The sequence below is a fragment of the Cetorhinus maximus genome, chromosome 6 (genome assembly GCF_964194155.1).
Source record: "Cetorhinus maximus chromosome 6, sCetMax3.hap1.1, whole genome shotgun sequence".
NCBI classification, from domain to species: domain Eukaryota; kingdom Metazoa; phylum Chordata; class Chondrichthyes; order Lamniformes; family Cetorhinidae; genus Cetorhinus; species Cetorhinus maximus.
This window is the reverse complement of record NC_135884.1, coordinates 128,282,081-128,298,059: the sequence shown is the minus strand read 5'-3', so window position 1 is coordinate 128,298,059 and position 15,979 is coordinate 128,282,081. Positions and strand designations below refer to the sequence as shown.

The following is a 15,979-nucleotide window of genomic DNA, read 5'->3' as shown; positions in this document are numbered from 1 at the left end:
ATAGGAGTCGCCATCCCCACCCCCTTTCCGTTTCTTCCCCCTTCATTTTGTTTTTTCCAATAATTTATATAGATTTTTCTTTTCCCACCTATTTCCATTATTTTTAAATCTATACCTTTTATGCCCTGTTAGTCTTTCCACCCCACCCCCACTAGAGCTGTACCTTGAGTGTCCTGCCATCCATTCTTAATTAGCACATTCGTTTAGATAATATCACCACCTTCAACACCTCTTTGTTCCTTTGTCTGTGACATCTTTTGATTATCTGCTCCCATATTCTCCCTTCTCTCTCCCCTTGTCCAGTCCCTTCCCACCTACATCCGTGATTCCTCTGACACCTTACGTCACATCAACAATTTCCAGTTCCCTGGCCCCAACCGCTTCCTCTTCACCATGGTTGTCCAATCCCTCTACACCTCCATCCCCCACCAGGATGGTCTGAGGGCCCTTAGCTTCTTCCTTGAACAGAGGCCCGAACAATCCCCATCCACCACTACTCTCCTCCGTCTGGCTGAACTTGTTCTCACACTGAACAGTTTCTCCTTAAACTCCTCTCACTTCCTCCAAATAAAAGGTGTGGCTATGGGTACCCGCATGGGCCCTAGCTATGCCTGTGTCTTTATGGGGTATGTGGAACATTCCTTGTTCCAGTCCTACACCGGCCCCCTCCCACAACTCTTTCTCCGGTACATCGATGATTACTTCGGTGCTGCTTCATGCTCTCGTCGGGACCTGGAAAAATTTATTAATTTTGCTTCCAATCTCCACTCCTCCATCATTTTCACATGGTCCATCTCTGACACTTCCCTTCCCTTCCTTGACCTCTCTGTCTCAATTTCTGATGATAGACTGTCCACCAATATCCATTACAAGCCTACCGACTCCCACAGCTACCTCGACTACAGCTCCTCACACCCCGCTTCCTGTAAGGACTCCATCCCATTCTCTCAGTTCCTTCGCCTCCATCGCATCTGTTCTGATGACGCTACCTTCAAAAACAGCTCCTCTGACATGTCCTCCTTCTTTAACCGAGGTTTTCCACCCACGGTCATTGACAGGGCCCTCAACCGTGTCCGGCCCATCTCCCGCGCATCCGCCCTCACACCTTCTCCTCCCTCCCAGAAACATGATAGGGTCCCCCTTGTCCTCACTTATCACCCCACCAGCCTCCGCATCCAAAGGATCATCCTCCGCCATTTCCGCCAACTCCAGCATGATGCCACCACCAAACACATCTTCCCTTCACCCCCCCTGGCGGCATTCCGTAGGGATCGTTCCCTCCGGGACACCCTGGTCCACTCCTCCATCACCCCCTACTCCTCAACCCCCACCTATGGCACCTCCCCATGCCATGCAGAAGATGCAACACCTGCCCCTTCACTTCCTCTCTCCTCACCTTCCAAGGACCCAAACACTCCTTTCAAGTGAAGCAGCATTTCACTTGCATTTCCTCTAACTTAGTCTACTGCATTCGTTGCTCCCAATGCGGTCTCCTCTACACTGGAGAGACCAAACGCAAACTGGGCGACCGCTTTGCAGAACACCTGCGGTCTGTCCGCAAGAAAGACCCAAACCTCTCTGTCGCTTGCCATTTTAACACTCCACCCTGTTCTCTTGCCCACATGTCTGTCCTTGGCTTGCTGCATTGTTCCAGTGAAGCCCAACGCAAACTGGAGGAACAGCACCTCATCTTCCGACTAGGCACTTTACAGCCTTCCGGGCTCAATATTGAATTCAACAACTTTAGATCTTAAACTCCCTCCCCCCAATCCCCACCCCGTTTCTTCCCCCTCCCTTTTGTTTTTTTCAATAATTTATATAGATTTTTCTTTTCCCACCTATTTCCATTATTTTTAAATCTACAACTAATACCTTGTCAATCTTTCCACCCCACCCCCACTAGAGCTGTACCTTGAGTGTCCTGCCATCCATTCTTAATTAGCACATTCTCTTAGATAATATCACCACCTTCAACACCTCTTTGACCCTTTTGTCTGTGACATCTTTTGATTCTCTGCTCCTATCACTGCTTGCTTGTCCCTACAACCACCCCACCCTCAACTTCTCTCACCCCACCTTAAACCAGCTTATATTTCACCCCTCTCCTAACTACACTCAGTTCTGTTGAAGGGTCATTGGACTCGAAACATCAACTCTTTTCTTCTCCGCCGATGCTGCCAGACCTGCTGAGTTTTTCCAGCTAATTCAGTTATTGTTTTGGATTTCCAGCATCCGCAGTTTTTTTGTTTATTATATATACACACATATAGGAGTCGCCATCTTGGCTTCCCAAAATGCACCGGATCCGTCACTAAGCAACAAGCCTGAAGGTCCTGACCAATCCGGGCGATCCAATTTTTTTGGATTTCCAGCATCTGCAGTTTTTTATTTTTGCTTTCACAAATACCAGGTCTCTCCTTCCTGAGAGCTGATAGACTGGCGAATATTAGAAGAGGGATGGAGAATTGAATGCATTAAGCAGGGATTCGGTGCTTCGATAGGTTAATCCACGCAAACAATCAAGCAGACGATAAAAGTGGCGGGACAGTTCAACTTCATATCCCGGGATTACATGACTGTCCCCCTCTTCCACGCCCGAGCACCTGAGAAGCGAAGCTTACCCTTGTCTCTTACTGGTAGCTATCTAGACCGGCCAGAAATTCCACGCCACCATCTACAAACCTCTTCCCTGCTCTGATTATACTCATTTCGCTCTCTGACAGGAAGGAATCCGATGCAATGTTGAGCCGCACCAGTGTTACGCCCCTCAGCCTGTCTCGCCGGAAACTGCCTACCTCCCTCCCCATTGGGTCCGGTGGCCAATAGCGGGCGCAAATCGTTCTGGCGGTTGGGGCTGACGCCTGCCCCACGAGTTAAGTACCTTTATGCCACCCCACCCCTGCATTAGATAACTGGTATCCGGAAGGGAGAAGGTTTTTGTGTTTGTTCAGCAGGTCGGTTCTGAACTTTTATGTTTATAAGAGGCGGTGTGGAAATGTGTTCCGAGTCGGAATTGTTGGAAGAGAAGCTGCAGCTGGTGCGCAACGGTATCAAATCTTATCCTAACTTTCCCATCCAGGGCATCCTGTTCCGGTGAGTTTCTCTATTTTCTTTCTCTTCCCTTCTCCCCCCTCCTCTCTCTAACAGTACATCTGACCATGCAGCCGCTCCCCTATGAGGTACTGCAAAGTAACCACTGCTAAAGGGCTTCCATACTTTAGACCTCTTTACAGCGATCAGCTCTGGCAACGTAGGCACTTGGTTAAACAATGTGGTAGGGATTCGTTGGGTAATACTTGGGAGGAGAAGTGGATTTCCTGACTCCTGAATGAGTAACTGTAAGACAGATTTAGAGGCAAACAAGGCAGGCTTCCTTTCTTTTAATGCCCACGGCTAATTTTGTATTAAAAAAGTGCCTTTAAGATTCTGAAATGTGAAGTCAGTAAATTGGCCACATGGCCACTTGCAGTGAAGGGTTGAATAGGTTGGGCGTGGAGAAGATGTTTCCACTTAATAGGGAGATCTAAATAAGGGCTATAAGTAAGAGAGCCACTAACTAATCCAAAGGGAATTCAAGAACCACTTCATTACCCAAGTTAAAAACAGAATGTGCTGGAAATACACAACAGGTCTGGCAGCATCTTTGGAGACAGATTTCAGTTTGATGGCTGTTTGTTAGGACTCAATATATCATATATATCATATGCAATGGTCACTTTTTTAACTAAGTTCATTGAGTAGTAGTGCACGGAAGGAGGCCATTAGGCCCATCAAGTCTGTGCCAGCTCTTTTTGAAGAGCAATCAAGTTAGTCCCATGACCTTGCATTTTCCTCCTTTAAATCATATATCCAATTCCCTTTTGAAGGCTATTATTGAAACTGTAGCTACCACCCTACCAGGCAGTACATTTGAAATACTAATGTTTTTCCTTGTGTTTTTGTCATTTGTCAACCAATCTATCCTCTCTGTCATTGACCCTCCTGTTCTCTCTAGTTCTTTTGTAAGTCATCTTAAATCTATGCCCTTGGTCATTAACCTTTCTGATGTAAACAGTTTATCCATTTGCTCTAAAACCTTTTGTGGTTTTAAATGCTGCTGTCAAATCTTCTCTTGGTGTTAGAACAACACCAGCTTCTTCATTCTATCCACATATCTGTAACTCCTCAGTCCTGGAACCATTCTAGTAAATCTCATCTGTACTGTCTCCAAAGTCTTCACATCCTTCCTCGAGTGTTTGGCCAGAATTGGGCACAATTCTCCAACTGAGACCAAACCAGTGTTGTGTATATATATTTAGCATAATTTCTTGCCTTTTGTGCTCTGTATTTATAAATCCCATATGCTTTATTAACAGCTTTGTTAATCTGACTTGTCAGCTTCAAAAATGCAAACACCCCCAGTTCTTCCTTTTCTTGCACCAACTTTAAAATTGTGCCATCTAGTTTGTATTGTACCTCCTCTCTTTCTACTAAAACATTGAACTTGTGTTGAATTTCATCTTCCATGTGTCTGCTCATTACACCAATCTGTTTGCTCTCTTGAAATCTATTACTAACTTCCTCACCAATTATTACACTTCCAAGTTTTGTGTTATCAGCACACTTCAGAATTTTGCCCTGTATCTCCCAAGTCCATGTTCCTGTCATTAATGTATAACAAAAACAACAATGGCCCTATAACTCCACTGTATACCTTCCTCCATTGCAAAAAAAGTCATTCACCACAATGGCTAAAGTATAGGAAAAAAATTGTTTATGCTATTGCTGCCTTTTTAACCCAAGGGTTTCAATTCTGCTAATGAGCCTAATTTGTAATACTATGTCATTGAAAGTCTGTATACACAACATCAATTGCACTGCCCTCATCATCCCTCTGCTACCTCAATAAGAAAAACTCAGTTAAGTTAGTTGAACACAATTTACTTTCATCACTTCCATGTTGACTTTCCTCTGGAGGGAGTCAGTAGTAATGTCACTGAACTAGTAATCAGAGGCCCAGGCTAATGCTCTGGGGACACAGGTTCAAACCCCACCATGACAGCTGGTGGAGTTTAAATTCAATTAAAATCTGGAATTTAAAGCAAGTCTCAGTAATGATGACCATGATCGCCATCTCTCTATTGGAAGCACCAACCATAGTGTTGACCTATGGTTGATTGATGGGAGGGACAACTAATCTAATTATTATATTTCCTCCCCCTTAAGTTCCTTGTGTTTACTACAACGACGTGTCTGAAAACTAACAAAACATTTGTCATGTCTCTTGTCTTTAACTTCCCTTGTTTACAAAGAACAAAACATTCTCTTTTTTTTACACAAACCTAAACCTAGAAGATTTGGGGTAGATTTCCCAAGTGATTACTAGGGGATTATTCTGCCCCTTGGTGTCATTGGCAACACTTCTAGGCTATGACTACAAATTAAGTCTCTGAGGTGCTCTGCTGGAACGGTCAGAGCAACGCAGCCCTTCTGAGGGAGGTTCTGGAACAGGAACAATGAGGTCTTGAGCTGCACAAAAGATGGGTCACTGGAACTGGGTGTCTGTATTAACCGCTCATTGATATGTTAGGAGTAGCAGCTGTAGGGCGACCACACACTTCGGAGGTTGGCAGCGGAACATCAATCACGGGTTGATCTTGCATTCGTTGAGATGTTTCTCTTGCTCAAATGTGATCCACGTGTTTGTGCACTACTTTGTTCTCAACATGAATTTGAAATGACAATGGACCAGTTTCTGAAATGATGACTCCTGGAGACCAGCATGATCCACTTCCAAAGTTACGCACATACACCGGGTCGCCTACTTTGAACGTACGAGCGTCACTGTGTAGGTCGTGGTGTAGTTTGTTTCTGTCTCACCTTCCCCCTCCAAATTGGGAAACACCAAATCCAGACATGTGCGCAAGCGGCTCTTCATCAGCAGCTCTGATGGCACGGAGCCAGTAGTAGTCTGTAGTGCAGTAACTCAGATGGAATCTGGAAAGACGAGACTCCAAAGTACCTCGAGTCGACTTCTTCATACTGGTCGCTCTTTTGGCGAGACCATTTGATGAAGGATGCCAGGGAGTAGTCTTTGTGTCAGATGCCATTCAGGTCTGTGAATCTCTCAAATTCTACACTGGTGAAAGCTGTTCCATTGTCAGAGACAATAATCTCAGGCAAATCATGTATAACCATAGGAGTGATGTAGCTTCTCAATAGTTGCACCTGAAATTGGTGTTTTTACCTTGTAGATGTCAAGCCACTTCAAATGTACATCGATGAGTAACACGAACATAGTGCCTAGAAATGGTCCCACATAGCCAAGATGCAGTCTGAAGCAAGGACAGCCAGGCCATTCCCATGGATGAAGAGGAGCTGAAGCAGATAGCTTCTGGCGTTACTGACAAAGGGAACAGTGTTTAACCACGTTATCGATGTTACTATCTATTCCTGGCTACTAGCCGTAACTACATGCCAACATCATCATCCTCGACGTGCCTGGGTGTGTGCTATGGAGCTCTGCCAAGTGTGACCCTCTGCTCTGGGAAGGGACCACGAGCCTGGAACCCTGCAGCAAGATTCTGTCCTGGCAACTCTGTTCAGTGCTTCTGGAATAAAAGGGGCACAGGTCATCTGACACAAGGGTACTTGGCCAGCCTTGTAAAATGAAGTCTTTAACTTTTGACAGTACTGGGTCTCTGCTCGTCCAATTCTTGAGGTTTATTGCATACAGGTGATGAATCCGAGAAATTTAACAACGCTAACTCTTGTGGAACAGGTGTGTTAGCAGGGCTGTCCAGCAACAGAAGATGAGTGAGTCTACAGTGGCTATGTGTGAGCCAGGGTGGTACCTGAATATGTACTCGTAAGCTGATAACGTCTGGGTCCAATGCTGGATTCTCGCTGATGCTATGGGTGGAATAGCTTTGTCTTGCTGAACAAGCCTGACAGCGGCTTATGGTTGGACACAATTGTGAAATGTCACCCGTGCAGGTATTGGTGAAACTTCTTGACACCAAACACAGCTGACAGCACTTCTTTCTCCAGCTGGGAGTAGCTCTTATTAGCCTTGGAGACTGTTCTTGAAACGTAGCCGATGGGCCTTTCTGATCCGTCCTCCGTTTGATGTGACAGTACGGCTCCTATTCCCATAGGGAGAAGTATCTCGCGTTAGCACTAGCTCTTTAGCTGGGTCATAATGTACCACCAAACAAGATGAATGAAGCAGTTTCTTCTCTGCTTTTAAAGGCTCTTTCTTTCTGTGAACCCCATGACCAGCAGTGGTTCTTCCTCAGCAACAGGTAGAGTGGTGCAAGCACAGTGGACAGATTAGGTAAGAAACGTCTGTAATAATTTATCATCCCTGGGAATAACTTAAGTTCTGTCACGTTGTAGGGTGATGGTGCATCTTTAATGGCTTGGACCTTGTCTTCAACAGGATGCAACCCCTTAGTGTCCACTTTGTGGCCCAAATAGGTTACTTCAGATGCCTGGACTGTGCATTTTTCTTGCTCCAAATGCACACCTGTTTTCATAAATCTTTTAGCCAACCTTAGGAAATGCTGAAATGTTCAGCTTCAGTCAGTCCAGTGACAAGGGCGTCATCTAAGTACACAACCACACATAGCAGCCCCTTCAGGAGACTCTCGATGGTTCGCTGAAAAATGGCACATGCGTATGAAACTAAGGCAGCCAGGTGTACTGGTAGAGGCCTTTGAGTATTGATTGTCACGTACTCTCTTGGCGAGCCGTCCAATTCAACTGCAGATAAGCATGATCGTGTCTAGCTTTGCATATGACTTGCCTCCTGCTAACTTGGCGTACAAGTCATTGATTTTTGGGAAGGTATTTGTCTAACTTTGCTACTCTGCCAGTTTGTAGTCACCACGTAGGCGTATAGTCTGGTCTAACTTGACAACTGGGACGATGGGTGCAGCCCAGTCAAAAAACTGGACATGCTGAATTATCCCTGGGTTTTCTGACCTACACAACACTTTCCACTTTTTCTTTTAGTGAGTAAGGCACCGGCCTGGCCTTGAAGAGCGGTGTTGCCTGGGGATTGATATATATTTTAGCTTGCATACCCTTCAGTTTTCCCAATTCATCTTGAAAAACAGTATCATATTTCTGCAAAAGCGCTGGAATTCCATTGGACTTCAAATGGAATATTTCTCACCAGTTTTTTTTTGTAGCCAATCTCGACCCAAAAGACTGGGCCCCTCTCCCTCTATGACCATAACAGGAAGCTGGGCTGTCTGCTGTTTGTAGTAGACTGAAACAGCAGCAATGCCTTTGACATGAATCGACTCTCCAGTGTAGTTTCTCAGTTTGGCGGACGTGCACTCCAATGTCAGTGGCTGACTCCCTTCACTGAGGTAGTTGAACATGTGCTCCCTAACAACAGTAGCTGAAGCACTGGTGTCCATCTCCATCTGCAGTTGTTTACCATTCACCTGCACTGTCACTGCAATGGGCTCCGATTCAACAGTAGTCACATGATACAGAGTATGCATCAGCTTCTGCAGTGTCAGTTGACTCAATTGGATTCATTCTCTGCTTTGCTGTTATTTTTTTTTTGTTCTGCACTGTCTAGCAAGGTGCCCTTTCTTGTGGCAATAGTTGCACTCTGCCTCTCTAAATCTGCATACGTCTGCTCCATGATTCCTGCTATATCTATAGCAAATGTGTACCTTGTCAGCTGACGCATTGTAATTAGGATCCCTGACTCATTCAGTAGACGGAATTGTGCTAAAAGTCTGCTGTGCCATGTTTTGCTCCATGCTCAGTGGCAGGCTTTTGCCTAGCATGCTCCATTATTCACGTGCTGCAAATCCTGAGTGTCTTTTGCAACACTGGATGGGCAATAAGTGCTAGTCTAGCCAGTGACGCGCCCACATCCCATGAGCAAAAAAAAAAACTCCTTAGCGAGACAGTTCGAGTGCATTCGAAATCAATGTCCGTTACAGCAAGCATATGGCGTTGTCATTCACCCCACATACAAGTCTATCCCGCAGCATATCATTCAAGGCATCCCCGAGCTATCGGTATCCGGTCAGCTGTTTCAGGTTCGCCACAAAGGTAGCAATAGATTCCCCTTGAGCACGAACTCTCGTGTTGAACTTGAAGCGCTGCATAATTCCAGATGGTTTTGGCCACAAATGTGATTTCACAAGCTCCACTAGCTTGTTGTACGATTTCATACTGGGCACATTCAGGGCAGCCAGGTTTCCGTAAGATTATAAGTTTTGCTTCCACACCCAGCAGGATAGCACTATGTTTATCTTTTCATCAGTAATTTCATTTGCAATGAAATAGACTCTCGACATACTGACTCCAATTATCTGCATCATACAGATCAATCCTCCCGAACAGCAGCATGATCAGTAAGTATTTTACAACTTTGTGTTACTCGCAGAAACCAAGGCAACGTTGCAGCATAAGTGGGTTTTATCCTCGTCGCCATCTGTAATAACTTGAGGGAGGAGCAGTATTAGGACAGATAAACGTAACTTTTATTGAGGACGCATGTTACAATACTTGTCGCTATCATTCTACCGGAAGCACCTCCCATAGCATTGACCTATGGTTGGGGCGAGGGGGAGAGACAACTAATCTAATTACTACAATATTTAAATAATTTTAGTTTAGAGTGCTATAAATCCAGTGACAATTCAATGAAAAGGTTGCAGTAATAAAACTGCTGAAACGTACTTTGTGGTATGTCTTCCATTTTCTTCTTTCTCTCTTTTTAATAGTTTGAGTTTATTTTATAATGTAATCCACCACTAAAATATTTACTAATTTTTCTCTGCTTGCTGTTTGAAGAAGCAGTCTGAAAGATGGAAATTCTCCTCTGTATCCAAACAGCACAATTACACACACATTCCTATGATCCAAATATCTCCAATAATAGGATTTCCAGTGACTCGAGACCAATCCGGTTAAGTTTACTGGCAGGTTCACTGCTGGGTGGGATTTGTCATGTTAATTGTCAGGGTCCTAAATATCCACAGGGCCTACAAGTCTCTGGCAGGTGCCTCATCCAACTTTTTAAGGGTTCAGTTACACGCAGAACATACGCTGGGATAATTGCCCTACTCCAGTTCCTGTGTTAAGATGACGTTCAGCAGAAACAGTGCAGATAGTGTTCTGAAGCAATTTTAACAGCGCTCCCTGTTTCAGCTGCCAAAATGGAATTAAATTGCTCTTAGTTTCTGTCAGGTTGCAGATTTATAAAAATATTTTGGATCTTTCAACATTGTGAATAACCTGTCGCCTTAGTGAAGTATTAATCAAATTTGCTCAATGGACCAAAATCAAATAAAATTGAAACAGTGTAAATAAAACCATTGAAAGCACTTAATATTTAAATAGCGAATAGCAGTTATCTACAAGCTGTTCTTTTTCCTAACAAAGTAGCAGGATGGACTTGAGTGTGCAGTTTTTGCCAATAAACATTGATCTCGTTTGAACTATGGGAAGGGACAATTTGGGTTTCTGATACATACATTCTACCCACTGGTTTCCGAGTGGCATTGATGGGAAGGTTACATATGGAGGAGGAGGAATGAGTGAAGTGGGGCGGGGGTAGGGGTGGAGTTTGTGGTTGTCAGGCAAAATAAGGTTAGCTAAAATAAAATCAGTTGAGTAGATTGGTTTAACTGTGCAGTTACTAAGTGAGAAGAGTAGATAAAAATAAAGTGACTTTATCATGGAACCATGAAACGTTACAGCATGGACAAAGGACTTGTGGTCAATCATAACTGTGCAGGTTCTTTGACACTTTCATTTCTTTTTTTAATTCATTTCCTTTATCCTTTGAAATGTTTCCATCTCTTAAAACTCATTTTGCATTCTGCTTTCACCTGTTTCTGGTTGGGTATGCCTTCTCCATATTTTGAAAAAAATCTTCCACCCTCACCCTTAGTTCTTTTGGTGATAGATTTATGGGCCCCGTCACGGTGGGGGCAGGGCCGTAAGATGCGGTGAGCCATTCAAAAGTCCATTGACTTTGGCAGGACCATAAAATCCTGCCCTTGCACTCGTAATTACTGACTTATTTGGCCATCTCAGTTCTAGTGAATCAAGTTCCAACTCCTTTACTTGTTTTTAATTTGTCTATTGCCCTGGTGGTGGACCAGCCTGTAACAGTTTTGTGGATTGGGAATGTAGACATGGCAGCCTAATTGCAGGGCAAAGGTTTATACAACAGCCTGGCAAGTTTCATGGTCATCTTTTGCCTAGTGCCAGACCATAAAGTACAACATTTATTGACTTCAATTTAGTAACTTTATATAGTGACACAATTAAAATCACAGCCTCTGAATTGCTAGCCCAATAAATACATTAACCACCATACTACTGTACTTTCCCTCCTTATAACTAGGGACTCTCACCTCTGGTATTGTCTTAGTTATTCTCTTCTGTACCCTTTCTGTAAGAGAGAGAAAACAATCGTTTAACACTGACACCTGGGGGAGATCAATCATCGCTCCCATGAATTGCAATCCAATATGAAATTCACAGCATTTCCTGGCATTAGCTTTTTGGTGATTTCAGTTAGTAACTGGAATAAGTCCACCTTAAAATGTAAATAAAAATTTTTAAATTAATTTGCACTCAAACTGCTGGTATTCTACAACTACTTTAGTGTTGTGTATAAAGTAGGAGAATAATAGTTGCCTGCAGTCAGTGATTTGTAAAAGTAGACTTTCCTTTAACACAAAAAAAATCTAATGATGACCATGAAACCACTGTCGATTGTTGTAAAAACCCATCTGGTTCACTAATGTCCTTTTAGAGAAGAAAATCTGCTGTCCTTGCCTGGCCTACATGTGACTCCAGACCCACACCAATGTGGTTGACTCTTAAATGCCCTCAAGGGCAATGTGATGGGCAATAAATGCTGGCCTAGCCAGCGACACCCACGTCCCAAGAACGAATAAATAAAAAAATTGTGGTGTTGCATTGCTCCTGGGCTTTTAAGTTACTGAAATGTCTCCAAGGCTGACTATAAAGCTGCCAGTCCCTCTAACCACCCCCAGGAACACAACTTACTAGTGTTTCTACATGTTTTAAATAATGATGCAAACTACACTTCCTATGGACTGGCATATACATTTGTACTTAAAAAAAATTTGGAGGAAGGAAACTCAATTGCTGGATTCCTAGTTAAATCACTCGTTAACTGAATTTCACTGTTTGCTCTGTATGGTCTGCCTGCCACCTAGTAATGAACGCCTTGTAGTTCTTGATCCTTGTGCATCTAACTTCAGTGTTTCTCTATTTTTATCCACCACATGAATGCTTTAAGGTAGATGTGATTGAGTCAGCTCCATCCACTTTCTATGTTCAAAGTAATAATTGCTCTCAGAATCTATAAATATGCAACGTGTTAAAATCTATCTTTGTAATTGATGGCAACACAGTTGCTGCTCTTCTGCAAAAGTGAAAGTCTGCAGATGCTGAAAATCATAAAACAAAAAACAGTGCTGGAAATGCCCAACAAGTCGATTTGGAATGAGTTAGTGTTACTGGTGTAGGCTCTTTTCAGAACCCGTCACCTTTTTTCTAGGATCTACATCAGAAATATTAACTCATCTGCTCTCTCCACGGATGTTGACTGACCTTAGTGCAGCATTTCTATTTTACTTATCACTCTTTTTACTTTGGCTCTTAGCTCATCTCTCTCTCTTTTTCAGAGACATCTTCCCTCTTTTGCAAGATCCCAAAGCCTTCAGTGCAGTTATTGACCTATTTGAAGATCATTTGAGAAAAAAGTTTCACCAGATAGATTTAATTGTTGGTAAGTCAGGCAATGAGTTGTATTAAAAGGGGTTTTGTCCTCTTTTTTAAATTAGAACTTTTTACAGCAAGACGGCTTGGGGAGAACCTTCAAGAGTGGCGTGAAGATGGCTCTCTTCTCATAATGGTTCCATGTCACATGTGGCCATCTCATGGTCTGGAAAATGAGTTTCATTAGACTCTTTGGGCAGTGCTGAGACAGGTTACTCCAGTGGCCTAGTAGATGAAGCTACCACTTAGTAGTTTAAATGCTGCATACCTTGAGTGATGTAATGGAGCCTTGCCAGCACCTGTGGAACTATATCCCAACAGGAGTTATTGCCTTCAGGTAAGGCGAAAGAGATTTTTCTTTAAATTATGAAGGGAAAAACTTAAGAGGAAAAAGTCGAAAAGCTAAATAAAATGAAAGTTCAAATAGACATGTGTATTTATACTGGTATAGACTTGGGAAAGAAGAAACTAATGGACAGTGTACATTACAAGAAAGTCTTAGATACAATACCAATTAACCCCAAGAGCAGTATGGAATATACAATAGCTGAAGCTTAGTTTGTCACCTACATTTCCAAATTGTCTCCCACCTTCTATAAATTAATGTAGGGGCTTTGTCTGTAGTCTTTATCATCCATAAAAGATTAAATTCTGTCCTCACTGAAATTGCAGGAATTTTTGTATATATTGGTTTACTAGGCAATGATGCTACTGTATATGTTACAAGCTGCTAAATGCCGTGGTGCAGTAATTTTGTTTATGTTCACAGGGTTAGATGCTCGTGGATTCCTATTTGGCCCGATTCTAGCACAAAGATTTGGAATTGGTTTTGTGCCAGTTCGAAAGAAGGGAAAGTTGCCAGGACCAACCTTGTCTGCAAGCTATAGTTTAGAATACGGACAGGTAATCCTTAATGTATAAGCCTGATTTTTAAGAAGTGAAATATTGTAGCTTTGCAATATTAGTGTCAGAATGTCATCATTCTTTTGAAAGGCTTGTTTTCTGTCTTGTAGGCTGGCGTTGAGATACAAAGTGATGTTGTTCAAGCAAATCAGAAAATTGTCATTGTTGATGATTTACTTGCAACTGGAGGTACGTGTGATTAGCTTTGTGTGGTGCATTTACACAGTAATATGGGCCCAGAATTTGCTGGAATGGGGCACCTGAGCATTAAGTTGGATTTTTTTGCAAGGTTACTGGTTGTGTGGTGCGCATTGCCCACCAATTTCCTTGCCACAAATTGCTGGGTTATTTACCATTTTTAATAATGGCGTGTACCTTTAACTCAGTTATTTTACTAGCAAATTCTGGGCCATTATATTTACAGAAGTATTGTGGAAAGACTTCAATGTTATTGTAGCAGTGCAGGGATACTGTGTATTTTTGAATTAAAACTGCATTTCAAAACAAAGGTATAAAAGTTTGTAAAAATTCTTGACCAAGTATAAACTTACAGATATTTATTTTCAAAAAGACTAATAATTTAATCCTATACTTGTTCTTTGGTGCAGGTACTCTGTCAGCCACCTGTGAATTGCTGAAAAAAGTGGGAGCTGATATTCTTGAGTGTCTGGTAGTGATTGAAATTAAGGCACTGAATGGCATGAAGAAACTGAATTCTGTGCCTGTCCACTCACTCGTGGAGTTCTAAGCAACTATATCTTGCTGAATCAGGACTGCCTTGCACTACTTCACATTTCTTTCAATAATGGCCATGCAGGCTTACAATTCTTAAGGGTTGACTCAAAATTATTTGCTGTTTTCAGTATTTGGCCATTTTATCATATTCTGTGAAAGCAGTGGAAAATAACTGCTATGGAGTAATTCCAATTTTGATTGTTTGATTATCTAGTAAATGTGTAGAATTAAGCCTATTTGACCTACACCCTTGCATGTTAATATTATACCTCAGTGTTTACATTTGCAAAGAAAATTAAAATAAGTTAATGGATGTTCTAACTTCAAATTAAACTGCATAACTTTTAAAAGCTTCTAATTTTATCCAGCTTAAAACCAGATTTTGAATGCATATGAAACAAATTGAAATGAAACATAAACTGAACAATTGAACTCTAGAAAAATAAATCGAGAAGTCCCTGGTAATTCTTGTGATTTCTTTTAAGAAGACAGCTAATTTGTATTTTTATACAGTTCACTTTTTTTCTAGAGGCAATGATTGAGTTAAAGTTCCATGGGTGCTGGTTGCCCTCTGGTACCTGACCCAAGTCACTATTAATTTACATGAGCCACAGCAGTGTATGGGAGAAGTTCATTTGACGACAATGGGTGTTTCGTTCCCTTGTCATGGATGATTTTTAAATTCCCTCTGTAACCCTGGAGTCTGAGGCCAATTGTTGCACTTCTGTTCTGGCTGAGAACTGTTTGAGGGCTTAGCACAGATTGGTGTTTTGAGTTTGAGGCTTTCTTGCTTTGTGGTTCTGCTACTCCCTCAAGAAACTGAGTCGTTGGGGAAACCCACAAGCCATTTCTTTAATTGACCAAGCCACCTCTGTCTTGAGCACATGTTTCAGTGGCACAAGGTTGAAATTGATTGCAGGCCTCCATTAGTGCCCATGTGTGCATTTACAATTTTGTAAATGTATATGTCAACTATTTGTATGTCAATAAGTATAGTTTCACAAAATTAATACGTTCCAAAAATAAACAAATGGAATTTATTGAAAATAGTAAGGATTTTCAGAAGTTTGATTAAGCAAATATTGCAGAAGGATGCAGACAATTGTGTAGATTTTATGAACTGGGCAGCCAGTTAGCGGGGTGCCTGCCTTTCTTGTCACAGAGGCACAGGTCTTGGTTGAATCTGACCAACAAGCTCAAACTGCAGGTGTCAGTTGAGTTATTAGCCAGTTGTAGGCCATAGCAATGTTGGCAGGCTGGGGCATTGGCAAGCCTTGACTGTCAGCAGCCCACAGTATTTTTGTGAATCCAGGTGTAGCATCCCTTTCAGCTCTGCAAAAATACAACTGCTTAAAAAAAAAAACGTATTTGTGGCTGTTAGTTGGACGTAAGCTCCAGTCACACTTGGTACAATTTTCTGTGGTAATGGAAGTGACTGTACATAGTACACCCATCTTTTCCATTGAAGCACAGTGTATAATGAGCAATTGATTTACTAACAACAGTTTTCCACTACTGGCAAATGTGAAAGTAGTCCCCAGTGCATTTTATTTCACAGAATACT

General features: G+C 42.4%; 1 protein-coding gene across 1 annotated transcript; it reads left to right on the top strand.

The window, feature by feature from the left end:
- Positions 1-2,352: 2,352 nt before the first annotated feature.
- Positions 2,353-14,906, top strand: aprt (adenine phosphoribosyltransferase). The gene is made up of 5 exons (XM_078544482.1): positions 2,353-3,093; positions 12,684-12,787; positions 13,547-13,680; positions 13,791-13,869; positions 14,289-14,906. The coding sequence occupies exons 1-5, from the start codon at positions 2,972-2,974 to the stop codon at positions 14,426-14,428; spliced, it is 579 nt and encodes a 192-aa protein (XP_078400608.1). The 5' UTR covers positions 2,353-2,971; the 3' UTR covers positions 14,429-14,906.
- Positions 14,907-15,979: the final 1,073 nt, after the last annotated feature.

Excerpts from the sequence above, each read along its gene's own strand:
- aprt (XM_078544482.1), top strand. The coding sequence starts at position 2,972 with ATGTTTATAAGAGGCGGTGTGGAAATGTGTTCCGAGTCGGAATTGTTG. Across the intron at positions 12,788-13,546 it reads CCAGATAGATTTAATTGTTG|GGTTAGATGCTCGTGGATTC; the intron begins GTAAGTCAGGCA and ends TTATGTTCACAG. Across the intron at positions 13,870-14,288 it reads TGATTTACTTGCAACTGGAG|GTACTCTGTCAGCCACCTGT; the intron begins GTACGTGTGATT and ends TCTTTGGTGCAG.